The 27,080-nt window shown below is 39.1% G+C and overlaps 1 protein-coding gene across 1 annotated transcript in view; it reads right to left on the reverse strand.

The window, feature by feature from the left end:
- The window catches only part of INPP4B (inositol polyphosphate-4-phosphatase type II B), a 521,268-nt gene that overhangs the window by 114,878 nt on the left and 379,310 nt on the right, over window positions 1–27,080 (reverse strand). The window contains 4 exon segments of the mRNA XM_043513204.1: window position 2,296; window positions 2,531–2,707; window positions 13,400–13,508; window positions 24,715–24,819. Coding sequence (XP_043369139.1) covers window position 2,296; window positions 2,531–2,707; window positions 13,400–13,508; window positions 24,715–24,819 — 392 coding nt within the window.

Consider the following 27,080-nt stretch of genomic DNA (forward strand, 5'->3'; position numbering starts at 1 on the left):
AAAATGCTCCAAAAGACTTTGGGTGAGATAAAGCTTCTTTAGACTGGAGGTTAACCTGTTAGCTAAATTTAGTCTCTAGAAAGTGTGTTATAATTTTGTTTCATATGTAACCATTTGTTTCTAATATCCTTACTCATGATCGCTTGAATCTTTGATAATAACTTACTGTTTTCATTACAAACAACCTCAGTGTTGTGATATTAAAGCAAAGTGCTGATCCTGAACTGAATCTCACAAGCTGGTGTGTTTGTTTCCTTCAGAACAGCAGTCCTAGTAGTTCTATGAGGAGCCAGTGTCAGTGGCTGAATAACCAAGGGAAATGCTTCAAAGAGACTGAGGGACTCAGGTGCACCTACTGTTAAACTGCAAGGCAAAGTACATGCTGGCACACCCCAGAGCAAAGGGCTTGAGTGACTGACAGGCTGGTGGTGTTCAGGAGCTTCCCCCCCAGCCAAACACAATCAAGATTCCCTCATACTGGAGGTTGCGGTTACAAGGTGACTCTCAGTCCTGGATACCCAGAGAACCATCACACTGGGTTGTCTTTTCTGAAGGGATTTTCTTCCCAGCTTCTAAAATAGGGTGCCCTCCCAGTGCAACATTATTTATACAACTGTCCTCTGCCTCATTTCCCAGGGCTTCTACTTCCTCCCCACTCAATAAGGCAAAGAATTACAGGAGGTAGGAGGAAGAGGAGAGAACCTGGTTAGGACTGAAACTCTAGTTCCTAAGTAGTAAGGTGCTGAAATCTGCATCTTTTTATAGATCTTTTATATTTTATCCCAGTACAACTTTCCTCCTCCTTCTTTGAATACTCCCATATCACAGAAGCTCTGCTCTTGCCAGGGGATCTCGACATGGCTCCCTCCAGAGTCCCATCAATATTATTGCTGAATAGTCATCAGTAATTGCTACTGAGCAAAATGAGGTTCCTCCCTTTTTTCAGGCCAAATTCTGCTTTCCGTTACATCACTCAAATCCACCAGAACTGTATTGTTCTCACTGGAGTTACTGTGGATTTGCACAACTGTAACTGAGAGCAACATTCGACTCCCCTTCTTCACGGAATGTGTACTTCCTATGCGCTGCTTCCTTGTTGACTTCACATTTTTGTTAATACCTGACTTCACAGGTAAATGGGCATGCATTGTGCTTACAATGCCTTCTTCACAGAATGAGACTGAGATCAATATTCAAATTTGAATCTCCCATATTGAAAGATGTATTGTTAGTGTATTCCTGCTCAACAGATCATAATGTTGCTCCAATAGTTGGAGCCAACGTGAAATGATTACTGGTAGTGCTGTAAAGTCAGAGAGAGATCACATTACAGAGGGTATAGTCTTCAAGGTAGTGGTCACAGTAATAATACTGGCAGAGCTTCTCCCCAGCTCCTAAACACTTGCCACCATGCCCAGTCTCCTTTAAGAAGGTTTATTTTCTTAAAACAGGCAACTGAAAATACAGAAAAACTGTCTTTGAATTCACTCCTTTTCTCTCAGGCTTCAGGGCCACCCCACTCAGGATCCTGTAGCAGTTTCCTAGCTCTAGCCAACTCTGTGCCCTTCTTGGAGCAGTAGCGCCAGGAATGCATCCCTCAACACCTGGCCTCTTGCTCCAGGGACCCATCAAAGGAGTTAGCTCCACTCCACGATGACATCCCTTCCCCAGGCACAGCCTGTCCCAATACTCCTTTCCACCTCCCATTTCCTTTCCTCTGCACGCCCAGGTGAAGCATCGTCCCTTTTAATTGGTTGGATTTAGCTGACCTACTTTGACATAGAGGAGCTGGGCCTACTTCTACACACAGGGACCAGTCACCCTGTGACAAATACTTAGTATTTGCATAGCATATTATATTTTCAAAGTACGCTACAGACATGAATTAACTAACCCCACAATGATCCCATGCAGTTGCTGAGTAACTATTATCCCTATTTTTGAGTTAGGGAAACTAAGGCAGGAAGTGACATGCCCAAAGCCACGAAGTTAGTCAGTGTAAAAGCAGGATTAGACTCTAAGATCTCTTGACTTCCATTCCTGTTCTCATTCCTCCAGACCACACTGCCTTCCATGGTCATCGTCATGCTATTGGTCCAGAACTGACTCACTAGAATGGCCTCCACTATAAGTGGTAGGTTCAGTAAGTAGTCAGAAGTTTCATGGAATGGGAACAAATAATAGCTTATCATCCCTCAAATTCAAGACACTTTATCTTTGGTAAATTCCCAGTGTGTGACCACTAGAGGAAAGGAAAGACGTGAAATAAAAATTATACTTTCAAATAAAACCAACTCTTGCTCTATAAACTGCATTATTTCCAACATGGAAAGCCTAAAGAAATGCTCAATAATAATGCAAATAGAAATATGACTAGTGTGTTCTTTTCCTATGGCAACATTTTGAAGCTGATTTTTACACAGCATATTTAACATTTCCTGATGCTCTGAAAGACAATTTATGCAGAAAAAGACAGCAGCTAGGCATTTGCTTATTCCATTTTCCATTGCAGTAAAGATTTGTATCTTACTTTTCTGAAAGCATCTTTAAAGAATTCTTCAAGCTGTCTGGAGCATGCTGGCTTGCAGAATTAAGCAGCAGGTCTGCATGGCTTGATATGAGGGGCTGTAGATGATTGATGTTGCTGAGAACTTCTTTTGCCTTGGCTGTGTTTTCAGGTGAATAGTAAATACACTGGTATCCAGTACTGTAATAACAAATGTGGAGACAGTTATAGAATGTCATAAATCGTTTCCACTGTAAATAGCCAGACGGTTAACTGTGCACAAGATACAAGTTCTCATTATTTCTATGACAAGAATGGTAGGTATTTTAAGCTTTACTATACATCTTTATTGACACTATTTAAATCTGTCGTCCTGAAAGGCTAAAAAGCAGTCCCTGCTGGAACAAGGACAGGAGACTATTCATCGATGAACACTCCAGATAATGTTATTCAAACTAATTATTCCCATGGTACTCTGAAGGATGATCATGCCAAGCGAGGGGTAGGGGAAAGGAAAATCCTTGAATTTTTATTTTTTAATTGTGGAGGGGAAAAAAGGTTTATATTACCATTAACGGCATGTTCAAAGATCCACACTGGTTGGGTAATAAGAACAAGCATTAGGCTCCCTAGATTTTCATCTTAACACCTCTAGTAGGTTATTACCTATCTGGTGAAGTTCTCCAAAATGGGTCATTAACGCTTAATTGATCAAGGGTTCATAATAGGTTTTAAGCAGCCCACAAAATGATAAGGACAGGAGTTCTTTCCAATGAAAAGGGTCACATGTCTAATTTCACTAGACAAATGAAAGCATAGAACCAGTGGAGAAAAGACTAAGGAAAAGGGAGGAAATTAATTGTTGCTAAAACACTCAAATGCCCCCCACAAACTCACTGATTTCCTTTTGCATTGTTTACAAACTAGGTGTATTGATGCCTTGAGTCTCCTGCTGAAATTGTATTCCCTGTTTCCTTTCCTTTCCTTTCCTTTCCTTTCCTAACCAAGCACCATCCTTTTTCATTTCTTTATTGCCTTTCAGTCCTTCCAGATTTTCATGTCTTTATCATTTAATAATGTACATGTCTATTAGTTCTCTCCCCTACTTCTCCTTTGATCTATTGCCTCTTTCCCCTCACCGTCTTGTACAAGATCCTTCCTTTGCCACTCAGAATTGTGCTTGAAAGTAAAGCTACCCAAAATCTTTGGTAAGTTTCACACTGCAGCCCTAACTTAGCAAAAAGGGACAGAATGCAGCATCTGGGTTCTCTACACTCTGCTCTGCTCCTTTGGGCTCTGTAGCAGAGTTCATTTCACTTTGCTATCCACTCAGCAGAGAGCACACTAGACAGGTGTGGCAAGAGCTAGAGAGTTTCAGAATGACAAGGACAGGGGAAAGCTTTGATGCAGGGTGGTTCTAGTAGACTGTAGCTGAACTGTACAGCAAGATGAGAACTGTAAATATGTGAATAATTATCCACAAACAGATGATATTTGAATTCACACAATATTTAACCCTTCTTCATGTAACTGGAACTACCAGTTTCCCAAGTGTGCAGGCTCATGGTATGTTACTGATAACAAAACAGTGTGTACTCTATCTCCCTGGCTGCCACTGTTCATCCTTCTTCTGTATCTTCTCCTGTCTCTCTCTCTATGTAGCCTTTATTTCTTCCTTCATTTCACTGAACAGGATTTGAACCATAATCCTCCTGTTTGTTTTTCTGACTCTTATTGCTTTCTCTCATTTCAATTTTCTCTCAGTCCTCTCTTTTTATTGCTTTCCCTGTTAGTGCATCTTCCACTGCCTCTGTTTCTTGGTTTTCTCTCACTGTAGCCCTGATACAGCAAAGTACTTAATCACGTATTTATGTCCCATTTAAATCATCCAGATTTAAGTATGCGTAAGTACTTTGCTGAATTGCAACTTGAAATACTGCTGTAATCTGTTCTTCATTTTCTGTCTTCCATGCTGCTTCCCCTCTCAGGCTGTCTTCAGTGCAGAGTTAGCCAGGATGATTAGCACCTGGGTTAGCCTAGCCCAACTGTGAATAGCCACTCCACTGAGCCATACCCAAATTACTGTGTCCTCACTGGTGCTACACTCAACCATGTGTGTGACTCACTAGGACTTTTGGAGGCACATCCCATGATTCTTTGTGCTGCAGTAGGCTGAGCTATTCTATGATTCTCTCTTAGTTAATTTTGGGAAACCTTATCTGTCCTTCTGAGCAAACAGAGTGAATTTTGGGAAGGCACTGGTGGTCAATCAGCTCTTATGTGGTTTGATTTGCCATACTTTGAAAGACACTAAACAACCAAAAATCTTTAGGCTTTCAGAATGTTAAGGTTAACTCTCAGTGACCATAAAAAGCTTTTGGTAAAATTTCAAAGAAATTCAGCAATTAGTTTTCAAATTCAAAACAATTAAAATTATTCCTTTTGGAGATTTTTGAAGTTTCTAATTTTGTCTCCATATCTGATGAAAAGGCTTCTGTATTTCAAGATTCACCAGAGAAGTCATTTCCATAATTACCTTGTGCCCAGGATATTTTTCAGAATTCAATTTTCATATACAAATTTCACAAATAGTATTACAGAAAAATGATGCATGAGGCCCTGTCAATAAAGCTGACGAAGAAACTTTTAAATGACAGGCACATCAGTACAAAAGCTGAATGCAGGATGTTACAACTGAGACTAAACTTGTGCACTGGTGAAAGGAAATGTTGTGGATGTGAAATCAGATGCAATGTAAAAATAATAACCCTTGACATGTAAAGTATATAATGATGTATATTTGAAAGAGAGTATAATTATATCTTCTGGTTTCAGAGTAGCAGCCGTGTTAGTCTGTATTTGCAAAAAGAAAAGGAGGACTTGTGGCACCTTAGAGACTAACAAATTTATTTGAGCATAAGCTTTCGTGAGCTGTAGCTTATGCTCAAATAAATTTGTTAGTCTCTAAGGTACCACAAGTACTCCTTTTCTTATATCTTCTGGATTAGAGTAAAACTGTTTATTGGAATGTATAACATAACTTTCACATAATAGTATTGCTGATAATCAATTATATGCAGATTACCTTACGTGAACATTTCAATTTTTAGATTTTTTTTTAACGGCAATGCAGTTGTGGCACAATTTAAATAAAGGTTATATTAATTATTTCAGCACTCTTAACTCTAAGTTAACACAGTTTGTTTGGCAAGAAGTACTGCAATATGCTAAATGTCTAGTTCTTAATGGCATTCCATGCAACTCCAATTCTACTCCTGCTGTTCACTGACTAATTTTTGTAATTGAGTTAAATTGCTACCATCTGCAAAGGGGTTAAAATCTTTTAATAATGAACATTTGACCCAGTGTTTCCCACAGTAATAATTGCTGATGTTAAAATGCAGAATTGATAAGGTGCATATTGCACAAAAAACATCCCTCACAAAATAAACGTGAACAAATACATATATGACTCTGCCTACCTAGCCAGTGGATTATTGTTTAAACATCACTTATAGTTTCATGGATACAATTTCTAAAATGAAAAGTTATGAGGAAAATTAAATTGATAAAAGTATGGCAAACTTATTGCATCTAGGAAATAAATCTGAATCTTCAAAAAAAGAACTAGATAAATTCATGGAGGATAGATCCCTCAATGGCTATTAGCCAGGATGGGCAAGGACAGTGTCCCTAGCCTATGTTTGCCAGAGGCTGGGAATGAGTGACAGGGAATGGATCACTTGATGATTACTGTTCATTCCCTCAGGGGCACCTGACATTGGCCACTGTTGAACTACAGGATACTGGGTTAGATGGTCAGACCCAGTATGGCCATTCTTATGTTCTTAATCCACTCACCTGGGATTTTCAATCAGACTTTTGGGAGTTGTGCACCCAGCTTCCCCACTGAATTTCACAGGGAGCTGTGCAACTAAGTTCCTTAGGCCTTTTTTAAAAACCACAGTCCAGAATACTAAATCAAACTGAAGAAGAGCTCTCTGTAATCTCAAAAGCTTGTCTCTCTCACCAACCTAAGTTGGTCCAACAAAAGATACTACCTCCCTCACCTTCTCTCTCTAATATCCTGGGACCAACACAGCTATACCACTTTATAAATTAAAAAAAGGAAAATTCTATGTTATATCTAATCTATCTGTTTTTATGAAGTCATCATCATGGGCCATGATCCTCAGATACAGCCAAGGCCAGATTTTGTGGCTTGGAGATGGTAGTGTGCATAGCTTGCCTTTGTGTACCCTTCCATCCCACTCCCCATCATCACTCAGGACAGCTTGCTGGCTGTTCTAAGTGCCCTCAGCTGTCAATGTCCCTAAGATGCTTGTGGCAGCCAATCATCAGCTAAGTGTAGGACCATTCTGGGTATACTCCCTTTCCCCAGCCCTATGCAGCCGCCTCAGTTGGGCTGCAGGGATAGTGGCACCGGAACTGCTTTGGTTGCTCTACATGACCGTGGTTCTGCCTTTTGGGGAGATCCTCTCTCGTTCACGTAATTCAACTTTAGGATTGCTGTGTGTCGGTTGAATGGTACAAAATGCCCTAACACAGAGGAGAATCTGGTCCACAGTAACTAAGCACAGTTCTCAGGAGAAAAATATTGTGCTTGTACCTCAACCCAAAGCAGAGAGCTAAATTGTGCCATTTTGGTAAAGTCCTTTATTGGAAAAGTGTGGAACTGCACTACTTTTAGGGGAAGTGCACATGCTACATCTGTGTTTATAATGAATCAGTGTTCTCTCCTCTACCTACCCGCTCTTTGTGCTGGCGCAGAAGAGAGGACAGAGCCATAGCTTCATCTCCTCCATGCCACTCTCCTATCCCTTTGAGGGAATATGAACCGACAGGTCCACCAAAGGCAGCTGTCTCTGTGCTCTCCCAAGCCTAGAGGCTGTAACCATTCGTGGACCTTGTGTGGGAGTGTTATCCCTTCTCTGATACACACACCTATAGAAGTGCATGTGACAATCTGGCCCATAGAATCTAGTAAACAGAAAAATATTTTGATAAGATTTTTACATACCAAATTAATGATTTGGCAAGCTGCTGAGGTTTTCTGCTAAAATTTCCAGCAAATCTGATCACTAATTTTATAGTCACTGAAAAATGTTCCTCTCTCTGACTCAAGCACATACACAAAGAGAGGGAAAGTGAACAAAGAGTAATGTCTCCCTGAAAAGTGCTATGTGTGACAGGCTGTGATTTCCCTTTGAAAATAAAGGCTATAATTAGATCAAACACAAGTCATTATTATTTCAACATGACTGAGGGTTTCTGTGAAACATTACCATTTCAGACTCCTCAGAGAGTGGAAATGGGTTGAAGGTTATGAGACACAGGTAATAGGAACCTTGAAGATTTTTGTTTTAATTACCCTGATAATGAGTACATTATTGAAGAAACTGACCTCGATCAAAGCTATGGACCCTGTTTAATAAAAAAGGGTCTGTTTAGATCATTTAAACCCATATCAAATAATTATAGCTCTTTTAAAAATCAGTTCAATGCTTTTTCAGCTTCAAGTTTATTTTAGTAAAGACTAGAAATATTTCAAGGTCCTTCTTAAAAGCTGTCAGGAAAAAAAAACTCTCCAAACAAATCAGAGAACCTAATGTAGCTTCTGGGGCACCTCTGTTTTCCTTGATGGTTAGTAGCGGAGTATTAAAGATCTTATAATTACAAGCCTATGTGTTTTGGCTGAAGCACACAGCACCAAATTAGCTTTTAAATAAGAAAAAAAGTCCTTGGTGTATCTTGAAAATGATTTATGAACATTTAAAGCACCGAAGCATTACATCAATATAATGTATAGCACATCTAACTTCATGCTCCTGAACAATTTGATTCTAAAAATAATAGTTTACTCTGCCACATAGCTTGGTGGAAAGACAGGTCTTTCCATTTACTGGAAGAGGAAGCAGTATGTATTAGCAGAACAACAGAAGATTGAGCCGAACAATTGATTTTCTTTATCCTTCTGCTAGATACTACAGTTGCTTAAAAAAACAAACGCAGCACATGAAACATTTAAACTAAATAAATATGCTATCTAGAGATTATTAATACAACACGGCTCTCCACCTTATAGAAAATAAAGAGATTCTTCCCCGAGTCAAGAATCATATGAAACTTCTGTATGTCTTACTTTTTAAGGTCTTGGAGACATCACAGCAAAACACTTCTATTATTAATACAGTAGATTTTGGAGTTAGTGCTTATTTGTCCATCTGAATTAAAAATTACTTCATAACAATTTTCACTCAGTTTCAGATAAACAAATTTATAGATTGTTGAAATGCCAGCTTGAGCCAGTTAGAACCTGACTAACCTGTCTTGGCATCAAATACCCACAAAATCTTGCTTTCTCCTTACAAGCTGAATTTTTGATTTTTATTGTGTAAGTTCTTTATTTAGAAAATTCATTGTTTTAAGTATCTGGATGTACTGATCATTTGGTTATAATGATCACATAAGAGCTACAAAAATATTGTTCTTTATAACAGGACTCCACAGTACCTCTCATTCCTTCCTCATGGTGAAAAGGAATTCCGTGTGTTTTCAAATTCCTTTAACCAGTCTTCCAAATGATATAGAACTATTTTTTTTGCCTTGGTAAACTATCTTGCAATGAATTTTATTCCATTTGATTTGACAATTAAAAATGCAATTATGCCTCACAGACTGTAGTAGATGGAGCATAACCTTGATATCAGTTAACTCTACCTCTTGCCATTTTACTTCAGGGGTGGACTTGAATCAAAGTCAAGACACCCAGTCAAAGTTTTGCATAATTGTTAGTACGCTGATATTGTTGAATATTTCAGGACGCTGTATTAATAATCAAATAGGGGTCAAAAACATACTAGGCACTCCTGTTGTATGCAGTGACAATGTTGCCTAGAAGGCTACAGGGACTCTTCCCAGGGTGGTTTGGGAGGTAATCTCTTCAAATCTCTTTCAGTCTTCAGCACAACTAGCCTAGAGGAAACACTTGCTATATCTGCATTTTTATCTGTTCACTTTACATTCTGCCTGATATCACCAGGTGTCACTTTTTCCCCTCAATCAAGGCTTCAAAAAGGTGCTCCCTTTGTAAAACAGAAAATTTTAAGCTGCCCATGGAAATGCTAAGTGTCATCACAGCATCTTCATGTAGTAAATAAACATGCAGATAAAATGTAGTCGTTTTCTCGACAGTAAAAGAATTTTATCCCTAGTAAAAATCAAAGGTTCTTTTAAATGTTTCCCTTTGCTTTCAAATGTTGCCTATCTAAAGTGTTTCTTTGCCTTGAATATTAAGATATGGGAGATCATTTTAGGACCATTTCATCGCTTCCCAGGGAAAAACCTGCAGGGGACCAAAGAAGGAGAAGGACAAAAATCAGTGAATTTCCCTGGCAGAGTTTCCCCTGTACTATTTCCTCAAGTAGGTGCAGCTGGGAACTGTGGATTTTGGAGGCTTTGCCCCTTCCCAGTTGGGGACCCATGGGCAAAGGACCTCTTTCATGTGGTGGAAAGAATTGTCCTTTCAGGATTGGCTGCTGGTTCATTGCACCTTCATCCCATCTAGCACCTGGGATCAACCGGAAGCTATATTGACAGTCTCTGTTACCTTGCAGCAGCTCACTAGCAAAAGGCAGTCAAAGCTCAAACCTGTATTACCTCACAGAGATATCTTTGCACATATCCAGGAACTGGCACCAGCACATTCCCTGCTCCATCCTCTAAAGTCCACAGAATCCCTGAGCCTACAGAGAGAACTGTGGGATCTGGCCCTTTGTAGTAAGAGAATATGAAAGTAAGAGGTGGCTGCCAGTCCCCTTGCCATTCTCAGTCTTTTGACACACACCTTACTATCAATTTCCAACTCCAGATATGAATGGAAGTTCCAGGAGGAGGCTCTCTTGAAAGGGCCAGACACAATTACAGTCCTTGTGCTCTCTTGAGTACAGGGACTCCCTCCCATCACCCAACCCAGGGGCACAAGATGTCCCACAGAGGATCGGAGAGTGGAGAATGTGGGTCCATGGCTCCACTAACTCCTACTCCGCTACTACACCAGCCAAGCATGGAGTGGGAAGCACATTGCCCCTTTCTAAGGAATGGTGCAGTATGTACACACACTCTGGGAGCTCCAAGAGGGATCATGCATCTTCTTTACAAGGCACTTTTCCCTGAATCCTGAATAAACAGAATGTAAACCCTAGGTGCTAACCACTTATGATCACTGATGATATTATAGGGCTTTGCCACAAAAATGAGGCTCTTAGCCCCGCTATCCCACCCACTTCCAACTTGAGTAATTACTTTCTGCCTCCCTAAATTCACTCCACAATTTCAGGTGGATATATTGTTAATTTCCTGTCCTATATATTTGTGCAGTGCTATTGTGCATTGTTTAAAAGCTAAAAGCTGCCGCATTCCCCCACAACGCTAGATACAGTATATCTAATTGATGGGTGATAAGGATCTTATAATTTGTATGCTCAACCAACTTTTTTGAAGGGTTTTAGGATCCATTTGGATGAAGGGTGTCATATTAATGTACATAGGAGTTATGGGGAGAGAAAAATAAATGAGAAAAACCCATTTCTGGGCTTCATCAATTCCATCCCAGATGGACTGAGGAGAAAATACAAAATATTTTCCCTGTGATTTTGCCCTTCAGCCACTTTGTTCCGCTGAGAATAACTACTTCATGTCACCCTGCTCAGAACTGCATAGTGAGTGCCAGTGAAGGGAAGGAGCAGGAGTGTTGCTGACCAGGGCCCTAGAGAGAGGAGAGAAGACGAATCACCGCTGCAGCTCCCTTCCCTCAGGTCTGCAAGGTGAAAAAGCAGACTTTCCTGCCTAAGATCCCTGTAGGCAATTATTTTTGGAGCTTGTACTAGGGTAAAAGCACTATGAAAGAGGGGAAAGAGTGGGGGAAATGAGAAGTGTTTGTGAGGCTTGATAGGTGTTTGGAAAGAACAGATAGAAAAAGAAGAAGAAAGCATGGGATAGAGAAGAGAGACCAAAAAGGGGAATTGCTTTGAGATGCTTCTCAACGAAAGGTTTCAGAGTAGCAGCCGTGTAAGCCATCAGGAACAGTATCTCCGATAATGTCATGGCAAATCTGGTGGCTGACCTTTGTGCCTTTGTCCTCACCCACAACTATTTCACATTTGGGGACAATACATACCTTCAAGTCAGCACTGCTGTGGGTACCTGCATGGCCCTACAGTATGCCAACATATTTATGGCTGACTTAGAACAATGCTTCCTTAGCTCTTGTCCCCTAACGTCCCTACTCTACTTACGCTACATTGATGACATCTTCATTATCTGGACCCATGGAAAAGAAGCCCTTGAGAAATTCCACAATGATCTCAACAATATCCATCCCAGCATCAACTCAGCCTAGACCAATCCACACAAGCAGTCCATTTCCTGGACACTACTGTGCTAATAAGCGATGGTCACATAACCACCACCCTATACCGGAAACCTACTGACCATTATACTTAGCTACATGCCTCTAGCTTCCATCCAGGACACACCACACGATCCATTGTCTACAGCCAAGCTCTAAGATACAACCGCATTTGCTCCAATCCCTCAGACAGAGACAAACACCTACAAGATCTCTATCAAGCATTCTTAAAACGACAATACCCGCTTGATAAAGTGAAAAAACAGATTGACAGAGCCAGAAGAATATTCAGAAGTCACCTACTACAGGACAGGCCCAACAAAGAAAATAACAGAATGCCACTAGCTGTCATCTTCAGCCCCCAACTAAAACTTATCCAGCGCATCATCAAAGATCTACAATCTATCCTGAAAAATGATCCCTCACTCTCACAGATCTTGGGAGACAGACCAGTCCTTGCTTACAGACAGCCCCCCAAACTGAAGCAAATACTCTCCAGCAATCACACACCACACAACAAAAATACTAACCCAGGAACCTATCCTTGCAACAAAGCCCGATGCCAACTCTGTCCACATATTTATTCAAGTGACACCCTCATAGGACCTAATCAGATTAGCCACATCATCAGGAGCTCATTCACTTGCACATCTACCAATGTGATATGCCATCATGTGCCAGCGATGTCCCTCTGCCATGTACATTGGCCAAACCGGACAGTTTCTACGCAAAAGAATAAATGGACACAAATCTGATATCAGGAATCATAACATTCAAAAACCAGTAGGAGAAAACTTCAACCTCTCTGGCCACTCAGTAACAGACTTAAAGGTGGCAATCTCGTGACAGAAAAGCTTCAAAAACAGACTCCAATGAGAAAATGCTGAGCTTGAATTAATATGCAGACTAGATACCATTAACTTGGGTTTGAATAGAGACTGGCAGCGGCTGGGTCGTCACACATATTGAATCTATTTCTCCATGTTAAGTATCCTCACCTTCTTGTCAACTGTCTAAATGGGCCATCTTGATTATCACTACAAAAGTTTTTTTCTCCTGCTGACAATAGCTCCTCTTAATTCATTAGCCTCTTACTCCACTTTTCATGTTATCTGTATGTGTGTATATATACATTGAAATGTAGCTACAATTACTCTCCACTTAGCACAAAGCACTTTCTTAGCAACATGTTTCCAATCTTAAATATTCCTTATACTCCCTGGAATAAAGAAAGAAAACATTATAAGGTCTTTAATGTTGAGTCCAGAGTTAAAAAATAAATCTTGCCATAAATAAAATATCCCAAAAAAATTTAAAGAAATCTATTGGAGAGGGGAAGATTAATGAACTGTTTAATGAAAGATGCCTTAACTAGTCCAAACAGACTATCTGTTATGCATTTAATAAATAAGACTGTTTTATTATTTGATTAGCAGATAATCATTATTTATAGAAGTACTTACTTTCGCCTTTCTGCCTCAAATTTACTCAACAGTTTCCGTAGACCACCATTCTTAAATCCCTGAAAGTGTGCTGCAGGGGCTCCCACTGTGATGACATCATACAGAGCATCTGGAACAGGAATAGACAAGTACTGAGAGTTGCACATGCATACACATGTGCAGGGTATGGCTGCACTGCTGAATCCACTCAACAGGAGATGAAGGAACTGATTCTGAAAGGCAAAAAGAGCTAATCAAACTTTCCACACAGCCACGTGGAACCTAACCAACTTAGAATTTTACCTGACTTATTGCTACCTTAATGATATGCCACAGTCTTAGCTCAGGTTTCAGAGTAGCAGCCGTGTTAGTCTGTATTCGCAAAAAGAAAAGGAGTACTTGTGGCACCTTAGAGACTAACAAATTTATTAGAGCATAAGCTTTCGTGAGCTACAGCTCACTTCATCGGATGCATTTGGTGGAAAAAATCCTAGCTCAGTAGTCCTAGCTCAGTAGTTTACTAAGGTACAATTCAAATTGGCCTTTTGTGTATTTCACTTTATAGTGTCTTCGGTAGCTTAATTTGCAGTCAAGTTGAAATCCATAGATATTATAGCCAAGAATTTACAATCAACTAGTTTGACTTCTCTCAGAAGACAGGGCACAGAATTTCACCCAGTGATTCCTGCATCAAGCACATGACTTCCAGCTAAGCTAATGTATATGCTTTAGAAAGACATCTAATCTTGATTTAAGGACTTCAAGTGACATCACATTCCTAGGTAAATTGCTCCAATCGTTAATCACTCTCACCATTTAAAATCTGCACCTTATTTCTAATTTGAATTATTTAGCTTCATCTTCCAGTCATTGGACTTTGGTAGGGGTATACCTTCTGCTTGCTAGATTAGAAAGCCTTCTCCTATCAAAAATCTTCTCATATAGGTACTTATAGACTGTAAGCATGTCATTCACTGCCATTTAATATTTTAAAATGAAAAGTTCTATGTATTTGCTTTCTTTTAACTCTTGTGGAGTCCACATGGATTTCTTCTCTGTCTTATGGGAAAAGGTGAAAACTTTTAAAACAGCCCCTTTCCTTGCGTACCAGCAGTGAACTGCAGGCACAATTATCTGCTGGCACAAATTGTAACAGATGGAAATCTGATTTCACCTTCATGTTAGAAATCTAACTGCTCTTGTTTACACATCCATTTAATAATGGCTGTAATTTTGTGCCCCCAGTTGACTATAGGTGTGAAAAGTGAGGCCTTTTGAGCCTTTTAATAAATTTGTCCCAAAGGAATCATAAGAGGATCTTTCTCCAGCTAAGACTAGTTGTATCCATTGATGGAGCCTGACTTTAAATTGAAATGGAATCCTCTCAGTCTCAAAAGCTATCTGTTTTTAAATATATTCAGTTTATGGCTCCAAAGCAGGTATTTGTTTTTTTTTGCATTCTGATGACAAATGTCCCATAAGCAAGAAAACTGCATAAATGGACTGTATTTTATTGGTGGAGCCGAGTTTCAAAGAAGATGCATTCAAACTGATTTTATACTGATGCGTGGTTACTCTTCAGAACTCATTTAAAGCAGAAGTGAAATAATTTCTTTAGCCTCCGGTGAGCTCCAGAATTTCTAAGTAGTCCATTCATTGCAAGCCCACCATAGTTTTATCTGTAATATATAATCTGGGATTATTAGAGTTCCACTATTACACATGACAGTAAAATCCAGATCCTCAAAAGTCTCTAGGTGCATAACTCCCCTGATTTCTATGGGAGTTAGTCACCTATATCTCTCTGAGGACCTGGAGCCAAGTTCTTATATTTCTTAGAACAATGGAGACTCAAACAGAATAAGATGAAACTGTGAGGTTAACTAGATAATGGCATCTGAATTTTTTTTTATAGATAACTCATGAAATATGTAAGGGGAAGCATTCAAAAGTCAAATCCCAGTGGTTTTTTCTTTATTTATATTGAATCAAGTCACACCCATGGTGGTCATAATGAGAGCTCACAACACTTTGTTTTACCATAAACCATTTTGTAAATTCTCACCACAGTTATTTCAGAGTAAGTTGTGATAAAGGGTGGTAAGTCATCAATAGTCTCTTGTGCATACCCCCAAAACTGGTGAAGCATGGGGATATTTGAAAATACATCTTAAAATTATTATGTTTGAATGTGAGGGAAGGGAATGCAAAGGAGTAGGAAATAAAGAATGATTTATTTAAATCCCAATACTTTCATAAAGCTATTTACACTTACAAAATATCCATCCCAAGCCTCTGAAAACTTATGACATGAAAACACGAACACCAAGTAAAATTAAGACCTTTAATATCATCGTCTTACTCCTTCCCAAGCAGAAATACAAAATGTTCCACTCAATCACTTACTGTCAAGCCCAAACTTGGAATAAAAAGATGTCTTACAACCCGCTTGAAAGGTCAGCAAACAAGCTTTATAAGACCAGTTTCAGAGCTCAGAGCCTCCTCTCCCAAATCTAGTCCAACTACAGCAACTGCATCAGCAGTTCTCAACTGTTAGGATGATGTGTAATTCACGTATTGCTTCACATAGTACAGTCAATACTTCATATACAATCAGAAGCAAACTGGAAGCCTATTTTGAATATACTTGCAATCTCAGCTGGTTGAATTTAAAAATAAAGTTCATGAAAAAATTGAAACTTCCAAGTTGTTTTCATTTTTCAAGGTTCTAAATAGACCCACATAGTTTATTTTTTCATGAATATTACTGAAAACACTGACTTTTTTTGTTTCCCCAAAACAGATGTTGGTAAACAATGCTGATAATATCTTTCATACAAATTGCAATTAAAGTATAACAAATTTTGCATAACAAAAAAAATAGAAAAAAGACAACTGTTTACAAACTTTTTCAATTCCAGGGGCCATTTTTCTACAAATCAATTAAGTGAGCAACTGCTTTTTGAAATACTGAAAACTTTCTGCTGGTTTTCTTGTAAAGCTTACTGCAGTAGTGCAACCTAGAGATCACAAAAAACATCAGTATCTACAACATCTGTTCCACATCTGAAAAGAAAGGTCCCCATCTCATTGCCAAACTTAGGAAAAAAACAGTCCTGACCGTTACTGCTACCAGAACATTTCTTAGGGTTGGGGGAGACACTAAGCAGCTAGTTAATAGATTTTGTGAATATATACAAAGACACTATTAAGAAAATGCACAGCAATTCATTAGCGCAAGCCTTGATTCTCAGGAATGTGCATATTCCTGACCTGGAATAAAGGCTACATCTTCCTCTTCATCTCTTTCAAGGGAAAATCTATTAAAATGTGGTGGCTCTATTTCATATGATTGATTTTCTGTGAATGCACGATACAGGTATTGGTGCCCTCTGGTGTATCCTATTTTCCATTTCTGTGTTCCCAATGCTGTTGCTGGGTTACAGCACTGATAGGAAAGTAAATAAAAGCTGTGGCAACAGATAGGACACAATTCCTGCAGCATCATAATAAGAACAAAATAAAGTGTTTACAAATAAATAAAGTTGACAAAGAATGAAATATTTCTGGCTTCAGTGTTTGTTTGTTAAATTGGAAATTTTAACATGTATGTATAGTATATTAAATGCAAGTATTCATTAAAGGTCTAAACCAAAGTCCAGTGAAATCCAGCCCTAAATCATTATAAACTAGCACACATGCACACACACGTCACATGGAAAGCTACATTTTCAGACATGAGTGATTAAATTGCAATCTGTAATATTTGTGTATAAATAGGCATTTGGGGTGAAATTTGCCCCATATTAATGTTTACATGCTAATTTTTTTCTGCAAACCTCTTAAGAGCATCCTGGATGCCTCTGAAACATGACAATTGAAGCATAAGATGAGGAAAGATATACTGGAAGTCAAAGTGCAATTAGCACAAAAAGATTAGCAGGTACTACATATTGCTCAGAGCATACATTTGACGCAAGCCATAAGTCTTTAGTGCTTGTCAAATAAAACCTGTTTCAATAAACATCATGCACTTTAACAGCTGGATATGGTATATGTTCAGGACGTATTATGCATACATGGGTATAAGCATATCCTGATTCTCAAAGGTTTATTATTAGTATTATTTGTACTGCGGCGGGGTGGGGAGGGGAGAGGTTGCTATTGGCCTCAGTCAGGATTGGGGCCCCATTCCATACAAACACATGTGCTAAGAAAGATTATCTCTGTCCCAAAGAGCTTACAATCTAAAGTCCCAATGTTGCAAAGGGATACGTGTAAGCAGACCTCTGCCCCTAGGCAGAGTCCAATTAGTTTTGATGCAGGATATCTTTGCATGGTCAGTGTTTTACATCTGTAATTTTAATTCAGATTAATGTGAACTACATACCTAACTTCCATCTCATTCATATGAGAAAAATCTTGCAAAAAACCCTTCTACAAACAAATAAACAAACAAACAAACAAAGATAAGTATATTGGAAATTATGCCTAAGAAAACAAAATATCAATTTTAGAAGAAGGTCTAACAGTTGTCTGCTTGTCATAACTCACAAGCTAAGTGGTGTCAGGCAAGTAATAGAAGAAAGGGGAAATGCTAAGAAAATACAGGTACTGCAAAAAAAATGGTTACTGAGATTCAATAAGTGGTGCTCTTCTTTCTGAGTTGTTGTTTAAAAATATATATATACACAGTGTTGTGCTGCTGAGGGTGGTGCCTTCATCTGAGACATAAAATTAAGGTCTGAGCTCTTGTGGGTTTTAAAATTTGATCGTGCTTTCACAGGATATTGGCCACATTCAAATTGTGTACTTATAGCCTGCCTATCAAATCCCCTGTGTGGTTTCAGTTAGATAGAGTATTCTTCATTTCTTGTATTAAATTGTTGTGTGGTTTGCTGTTAAACAGTAAACAATTCCCATGTTCCAGCCCAAAGGTGGATGATCATCCAGAGTGGCAGGTGATTATAATACTATAGTTTGTACAGTTAGTAGACGTCATCAGGTAGTTTGGGTTCTGTTTAGAATCAATGTATCAGGAAAATGTTAGATCCTTCAAAGATGTGAGTTCTGCATCTGTATTGCAATTTAGAACAAAATGTCATCAATTTATCAATGTACTGATATCAATTGGTCAGTAAGCCTTGACTTTCTTTCTTTAATGGAATTTGTCCAGTGTGTGTGTGTGTGTGTGTGTGTGTGTGTATAAACATATCTTTTACCTGTATAAGATGATGCTAAAATGATATGCAAGCCGTACAGGTAAGGTATTCTGTACTAAACACTGACAACTGACATATGACACAAAAATTGTACCTTGTGATTGGATTGCCTTTGTGGCACCTCTTGTGGCCCATCAAAGCACAACTCACTCAGCTGCAGGTCTCTGCTGGTAGGTGACTGTCTCCAAAGCCAGCGCTAGGCATAAGCAGACTAAACAATTGCTTAGGTCCCCAAGCACTCAAGGGGGGCCCCTATTCGCTTTTTATTATATGTTTTTGGGTGGGGATATTCCTGCTTAGGGCCCCCCCAATGGGCTAGATCACCTCTGGCTGTCTCCATGAGATCCGAGATAACAGACCCTCTGGTCAAGCATGCTTCTCTCCTACCCATTCCAGAGTGTTAAGGTCCAAAGGAAATCAGGGACAAAAATAACTCAACTCGGAACAGAGCGGTCCGACAAACCTTTGGTCTTTTTTTTTGGGCTTGTCTCCAAACAGTCCGTGCTTCTGCTGATTCTTCTAAGTGTTTGTCATCCATTCTAACAGAGGTTCATCTGGCTGGCAAGGCAGCTCAGTCTATGGACTGCAATTTGGCTTCTATCCCATCAAGAGAAGCAGAGCTCCATTCTCCTCCCTGGTCAGTCCTGCACAGCGCTAAGTCTTCCCCTTTTAACTCCCCTCTCCAAGACTGACATTTGAGGCAGTGGGGATGGGGCCACTAAGTCCACAGGCTCTTTTTTAAACCTCCCATGCCATTGTGGGGCCTATCTATCCTCCACTCCTTTTAAGACCATGTGGAGGGAATATGAAAACTTTCTATATTTTCAATATGATCTGTGGTTATTTACATTTGGTGCTCTAAGTGGTCTGGTAAGTAAGCTAAGAAACAAGTTATGCTAGCTATTACAACACATCTGCATAATAAATTAGGATGAAAAATTAAGTCAGTGGTCTAGGTGCACCTGAAGTTTACTGGAGGTTATTTAGTTTGTCATTATGAGACATGACAGCATTAGTTCTGCTCTATTACAGCAAAGTTGTATATTTATTATTCATTTACACATTGGGAAATTAGCTTTATAATTAAGTTTTGGTAGATGAATGTGCTGCCTTGATTTATTATATTTAAATCTATAAAAATGCACCTAGCATGATTGCCCCTAAGCACCTGATCATCATCTAAAAGATTAAACAATACAGTAGCCAAGCCAGACAGAAATTATCTTGCCACTTAATATTAAATACTCCTGGGGGGATTCTGAGTCAAAAAATTCAAAATTCTGCAAAATGCTGCATATTTATTTGTCAAAATAATGCAATATAATCACATCAGTTTCAATGTTTTGGTAATTTATTAAACTACAATACAGAAAAAAAGTCACATTAACTGTTCAGCATTTCCTAAACACATGGAACTTAAGTTACAAACGCTTGGTAACTAATACCCTGCACTCCAGTTATAATCCTGGATGTTCATTAAAATTACATTACAGAACACCAAACATAAAGAAAAACTAGAATGTCATGTTAAATTTCTCAGACTTTCATACATGAAAATCATATACTTTTGCTAATCATTGTCCTGGACCTGGCTGGTTACTTTGCAAAGTGCATGGTTCTGATTGTCCTGACATTTTATTGACTGCTTGGTAAATGTTTTATTTGCCCTCAAAGTCTTTTTTTTTTTTTTTTTTAAATCGGTAAGTAAAATAAATCCTGAGCTGCAATGCAACTCCATTGTGCCACTTTGGCACAGGAAAAAAGTGAGAAAGCACATAGATCTTCCTAACTGGGGATTCCCTTATTGTCATTTATAAGGCTCCTTTACATCACTCTGGCAGTGTAGAGGCATTAAAATTTTCACAGGTTTTATGCTCCTGGGGAAATTGACTGAGAATGGGAACAGTTAACTAACAATAAGAATATTAACAATGTTACTACGTAGGCAGGCTGCTACATTTGTGTCTCAGACAATGAGATCAATTAACTAACAGGCAGGCTGCTACATTTCTGCCTCTAGCCTGCCTCGTGCATAATAAAAAGCCTTACCCTTCCACGCCAGCAAGCTGCAGTAGCAAGCAAGAGGGACAGACTCTCTTTCTCTCTCTCTCTCGTAGGCACGTATGTTTGCCCTGCACTCCCCTCTCCCTAAGGTGATCAACCAGATAGGCATGCATACCCTGCCCACCTCCCCATGTCTGAGGCTACTCCAGGCATGCTGGAACAGACGTGCTGCCTGGGCTGCCGGGGAAGAGGCGCATATCCCCTGGTAGATTTTTTTTTTGCATTTTTCTATGGGGGGGGAGCACAGAAAAATACTGGCCATATGAATTCTGCCCCACCTCCGCAGTCAGCAGTGACTCTCAGCCAGTGAGGTAAAACACAAGGGGTTATTAGTCGTTGGGAACCCAGCATAGAACAGATCTTGTTAGCAGAGAAATTAGGAATATTCATCCAAGTCCATCTTGGGGGGATCCAGAGCCCAGGGCTCCCCTCCCACCCCCAAGTCTCAACCAGGAGACTGATCAGCTTCCAGCAGTCCAGCCTCAGTCACCCCTAGCTGCCCTCCTCCTTCCTATGTCTCTTTCCCAGGCAAACAGGTCACCTGGCCTCCACCTCTGACTTGGTCCTCGAACAGCTCCGGTTGATTCTTGCAGATGATGGGCCCCGGCCATCAGTTGCCAGGATACAGAGTTGGCCATTGTCTGTGCCCAGGCAACCATATGGCAGTCACATCTGCCCTCTAGGGGCCTCTGCAAGTATCACACACCTTTGTCCCACTACCTAGATACTTGAGTAACACATAGGGGAAATTGAGGCACACACACATTATTCGGAGAAAACATAACAACATTCCCACTTTGTCACACACTCTGTCAATGAAGCTAGAGTAATGAGACACAACCTAAAAGAAGCAAGGGAAAGAAAAGAGCCCAGAGAACATCTCACATCACATTGGAAATTAACACAAATTATCATAATCAGAGAAACCAACTCTTATTTAAAATCCCATCATCTCAGCCCTATATCCTGACTCTACAAGCATCAATCTTTAACAATCCCTTCATAACATACTATCTCAGCAAATCACTTCCCAATGCAAAATGTCATACACATTTTCTGTAAAATAAGCCCCTAGTTCAATAATAAGTATGGAAACCCCATATAATACCAAACAACTCATTGGTAGTTCAAGGAAAACTCACAACAAAAATAAAAATCCTACATCTGAAATCCTTGTTCACCGTAATTCCATAAACACTATCAAAGATTCCATTGTTTCAGAAGCTGGTCCCTTTAACTCAAATCTACTCTGTAGGACCTGATTTTTAGAGGGGCTGAGCATCCGCATCTTCCATTGACTTCAACTGTAGCTATGGGTGTTCAGCATTTCTAAAAATAAGACCCTGACTCTCACTAATTATTAATCTCAGAAACAGACCCTTATTAAAACAGAATCCTTCCATTTTCTCTAAAGGAACTTAGTAGCAACTGCTTAATTTCTCAAAGCCTGTATTCAATGCCAGAAACTCACAGCTTCACATAGGTCACACTAGTCGATAGCTGGCAGTTAGTAAAGCCTTAAGACATTTCAGTGGGATTAGTTCTACATCCTTCATAAAGTTTTAACATTGGGCCAAGTCCTGACTTCTACTCAGGCAAAATATTTACTAACTTCAATGGGCATTTTGTCTGAGTATGGCCTTCAGGATTTGGCAGATAATTTTGATGGAGAATAAAGGAAAAAATTGGCTGGCCACTTAGTTTCTTTTATTGTAATAGCTTTTTCAGTTACTCAGCGTACAAAAGATACTCTACAGAGGGTAAACAGTGCTCGTTCTCTCCGCAAACATCTCGTACAAGGATCACTGCTGCTTAAATATCATTCTGCAAACTTAAAGAATGGACTCTAACCCAAAGGGCCCACAAACATTAGAGCAAGATGGAAAGTGAAACCTTTTACTGCCTCTGGAGCAGCAAGTATTTTTTCAGACTGAATTTTGAAGCTTCATTTTGGTTTTATAATAACAGTTGGTCATGTGATAAGCCTTCTGGATGAAACCATTTCCTGCAAATCCTATTGCATTCAAACTCATAAGGAACACATAGGACTTCACAAACTCATTGGCCTTGTTTAGACTGTTGCTTTTTCCATATTGTTGCCTGATCTTTTGATTGTTCATTGATTAGGTTATTGGCTTAGTTTGCCCAGTTAGGACTCTGAAATTTGGTAGGCTCTGTCTCAAGATCAGGCTCACTATTTTCAGAATTACTCAAGGAACCCTATGGAGCACAGCCATGACAGCAACACTCACACTCAAGGAAGACCTTGTGTAACTGTAAAAGTGTTATGATTACAATTAGTCCAATAAATAAAACAATCCAAACAAGTAAAGTGATTTAATATAAAACTGTCAGAGCAACTGGCACCATTACCAGGTATATACTCACTCACTCTATTACTCTATCCTTGGGGAGAGCTCTAAAGGTTGAGACAGATCCTAGTCTAACTCTGGCATACAGATGAAGAACTCCAACAGCTCTACCTGAGCTGAGACCAGATGTTTTATAGGCCTTGATAGTCTTCTTCATGAATATGTATGCATAGCTCTTCCCTCCTTTAACATATCTTAACTTCCTCGCCCTCATAATATTGGGGTGCCTTTATCCTATAGGTTAGTATATTAATTAAGCAAAACGTATTAACATATAGATCAGTTGGATTACTATGGTAATATTACTTAGCTAATATTCCCCTCCAAAATACTCAGATAGGTAACTGCGAGAAGGCAGTTTGTACAATCAGCAGTTTGCAACACGTGTGATTATGACAAAAGAATGAAGAAAGTCTTGTGACTTATGGTTACTGTTAGTTTACTTAAATATGCTAACTCTTTGAGCAATTATTCCTACTCAGGCTATAAGGCCTTACACTTATGCTAACTGCTTAAGCTATTATTATAGGTCTAAGCCTATAGGTCTCTTGCATTCTTTCTATCAATTCCACTCCTTTATCTTATAATTACTGCTATAATTATTACAGGCCTACAATACCGGGTTCTAACAAACCACAACCATAAACCAAAATTCAAAGGGCACTAAATTACAAACACTGAGACAGTTGCAAAAATTAATTTAAACTAGAGCTGAACACCACACAATTTATTAAGCGAATTCAATCCTTTTTCTTGTTCATTAACGCAACAACAACATACCGTATTTGTTAGAAATTTGTACACTGTCTGAAATTGTTTATTGAATATTTTATGCAAACAAATTACAGCCTGTAGATTATCTGTTAATAGTTTGCTGCAAGTATTCCTTTGAATATTCAATATCCATAGCCGAATGCTTGAACTGTGTGATTGGTTACCCCAGGTACATGGTATGTTTCTGATCCCTGCTCAGCTGACCTAAACTTCATAAACTATTTCTGCTTATGTTTTATGAGTATATAAATCTCAGCTAAGGTTTAAGAATTCATTTTCCACAAACATTTTAAGAAACAAATATTTCCTTGGATGAATGTTGATCAAAAGCAAAAAAAAAAAACAATTGCAAACAGAGCTTAAGCAAAATTCTCTTTAGAAGTCACTATAATTTTTGTGAATAATTTTTCTCTCTAATCTCCTAGCCCTAAAATCAATGTGAACTCATGCCAGCCAGTTGCACACAAATCTACTGAAAAGCCTACTGTAATGAAAAGGAGTTAATGAAAAGGAAACTGAGCCATTTAACTACTTCCCTATCATACCACTTCATGGACCATGTTGATCAAGTTTAAACAGCATGTGCCAAATCTTGGTTCCACTGAAGTCAAAGGAAAAATCTCTCAATTACCTCAAAGTGACCAAGATTTGGCATTATATGAAAAAAGTGTTTTAGTACTATTGAGAATATAATGCCTAATCTGAAGGGACACCTGTCTAAGCACCATTCTTCTTTGCCAAGTTACAATGGTTTACTATCGAAGAAATTGGAGATTTTTGAACAGCACCACTATGAGTTAAAATGCATGGAGTTTATAAAGGGTTAAAAAGGAATACAAACTTTCTGATTATATATAAACCACATTGTGACACAACTAGAACATTTCTCTGGAATATACTTTACCCTTCAACCGAGGACTGTGCACATGCATTCTCTGCAGATGGAGATTTATTGGAACAAATTCTAGTGTCTTTTCTCCTTTACTACAGCTTGATTTGAATGAAGATCCTAGAAAACAAAAGTTTAAAGAATTATTATCTCAAGCACCCAGCAGATGTTTTGTCTTTTTTTTTAAATGTTAGGACAATACTTGTACATTAGTGGCATTCTTTAATTTACTTTCAGTGTGTAATCGTGTATTAAGAAAAGAATGGTTTGCTAACTGCATCTCAGCATGCATCCATATTGCAGTCAACAAAACAGCTTTTTAATTCATAGAACAATCTAATTTGCTGAGAGACATTGTTCCTGCTTCCTAGAATCAGTCCACAGCACGCTGGAAATGATGCCACAGTTAACATATATTAAGTTTATATTGTGCTAAAAATACAGGGACATAGAGATATGACACTACATATTTCCACTAGCAAGTGAGATCTTTCGGGTTTTTTAAAGCAAAACAAATGCACTGACTGGAATATTGTTCTTTCCTGACAGTGCAAACAAAAAACTTTGAATTGTTCACATTTCAGTAGAAGTCATTATAAATACGCATTCTTTCTAAAATGACAACGTGATAATAAACTACTCACAATGTGCTGCAAAGATTTGACTATACACTTTATAATCATCACATCTAAAGTATGAGATTATGAGTAACTAAGTAAAGTTATTTTGAATGTTTAAAGGAACACTGTCAATGCTGGCAGGCCAAAAAGCTAATTTACCAGCTGATTTTTGATGGTATATATACATGATGTAGTAGCTTGTAATTTGCCCTTTCTATGCCTGTCTGTTCTTCTGATTAAGCACAATATTGAAAATTATCATTATCTGTAGTGCTTGCAGACAAATGCTATTCAGGCTTTGTTTTTCTAAGACCACACAGAAGTGTGGGCATTTTCCATTTGCATTCAAAGTCATTTGGGGGGAAAAAGATTCAGGAATTGTAGCAAAATTACATTTGTAATTTTAAAGGTACTATAAGTAATATTTTGGGTTTGACAATCTTGAAAGTGTTCCTTTAATCCTACATTTACCTTTAAACAATGAAAATGAAGTAATGAATAAACCGGCTTTGTATATATAGGACCACAGAGACTTCTGAATTTTATTTTTTTACATGTTAATATCAAGCATCACTCTCCTTTTTTTGCAAAAGAAAAGGAGTACCCGTGGCACCTTAGAGGACTAACAAATTTATTAGAGCATAAGCTTTCGTGAGCTACAGCTCACTTCATCGGATGCATTTGGTGGAAAAAGAAGAGGAGAGATTATATACACACACACACACACACACACAGAACATGAAACAATGAGTTTATCATACACACTGTAAGGAGAGTGATCACTTAAGATAAGCCATCACCAGCAGCGGGGGGGGGGGAGGGGGAAGGAGGAAAACCTTTCATGGTGACAAGCGATGGTCACATAAACACCACCCTATATCGGAAACCTACTGACCGCTATTCCTACCTACATGCCTCTAGCTTTCATCCAGATCATACCACTCGATCCATTGTCTACAGCCAAGCGCTACGATATAACCGCATTTGCTCCAACCCCTCAGACAGAGACAAACACCTACAAGATCTCTATCATGCATTCCTACAACTACAGTACCCACCTGCTGAAGTGAAGAAACAGATTGACAGAGCCAGAAGAGTACCCAGAAGTCACCTACTACAGGACAGGCCCAACAAAGAAAACAACAGAACGCCACTAGCCATCACCTTCAGCCCCCAACTAAACCCCTCCAACGCATCATCAAGGATCTACAACCTATCCTGAAGGACGAGCCATCGCTCTCTCAGATCTTGGGAGACAGACCAGTCCTTGCTTACAGACAGCCCCCCAATCTGAAGCAAATACTCACCAGCAACCACACACCACACAACAGAACCACTAACCCAGGAACCTATCCTTGCAACAAAGCCCGTTGCCAACTCTGTCCACATATCTATTCAGGGGATACCATCATAGGGCCTAATCACATCAGCCACACTATCAGAGGCTCCTTCACCTGCGCATCTACCAATGTGATATATGCCATCATGTGCCAGCAATGCCCCTCTGCCATGTACATTGGCCACCTGGACAGTCTCTACGTAAAAGAATGAATGGACACAAATCAGACGTCAAGAATTATAACATTCAAAAACCAGTGGAGAACACTTCAATCTCTCTGGTCACTCGATCACAGACCTAAGAGTGGCTATACTTCAACAAAAAAGCTTCAAAAACAGACTCCAACGAGAGACTGCTGAATTGGAATTAATTTGCAAACTGGATACAATTAACTTAGGCTTGAATAGAGACTGGGAATGGAT

The sequence above is a fragment of the Dermochelys coriacea genome, chromosome 4 (assembly GCF_009764565.3).
Source record: "Dermochelys coriacea isolate rDerCor1 chromosome 4, rDerCor1.pri.v4, whole genome shotgun sequence".
NCBI classification, from domain to species: Eukaryota; Metazoa; Chordata; order Testudines; family Dermochelyidae; genus Dermochelys; species Dermochelys coriacea.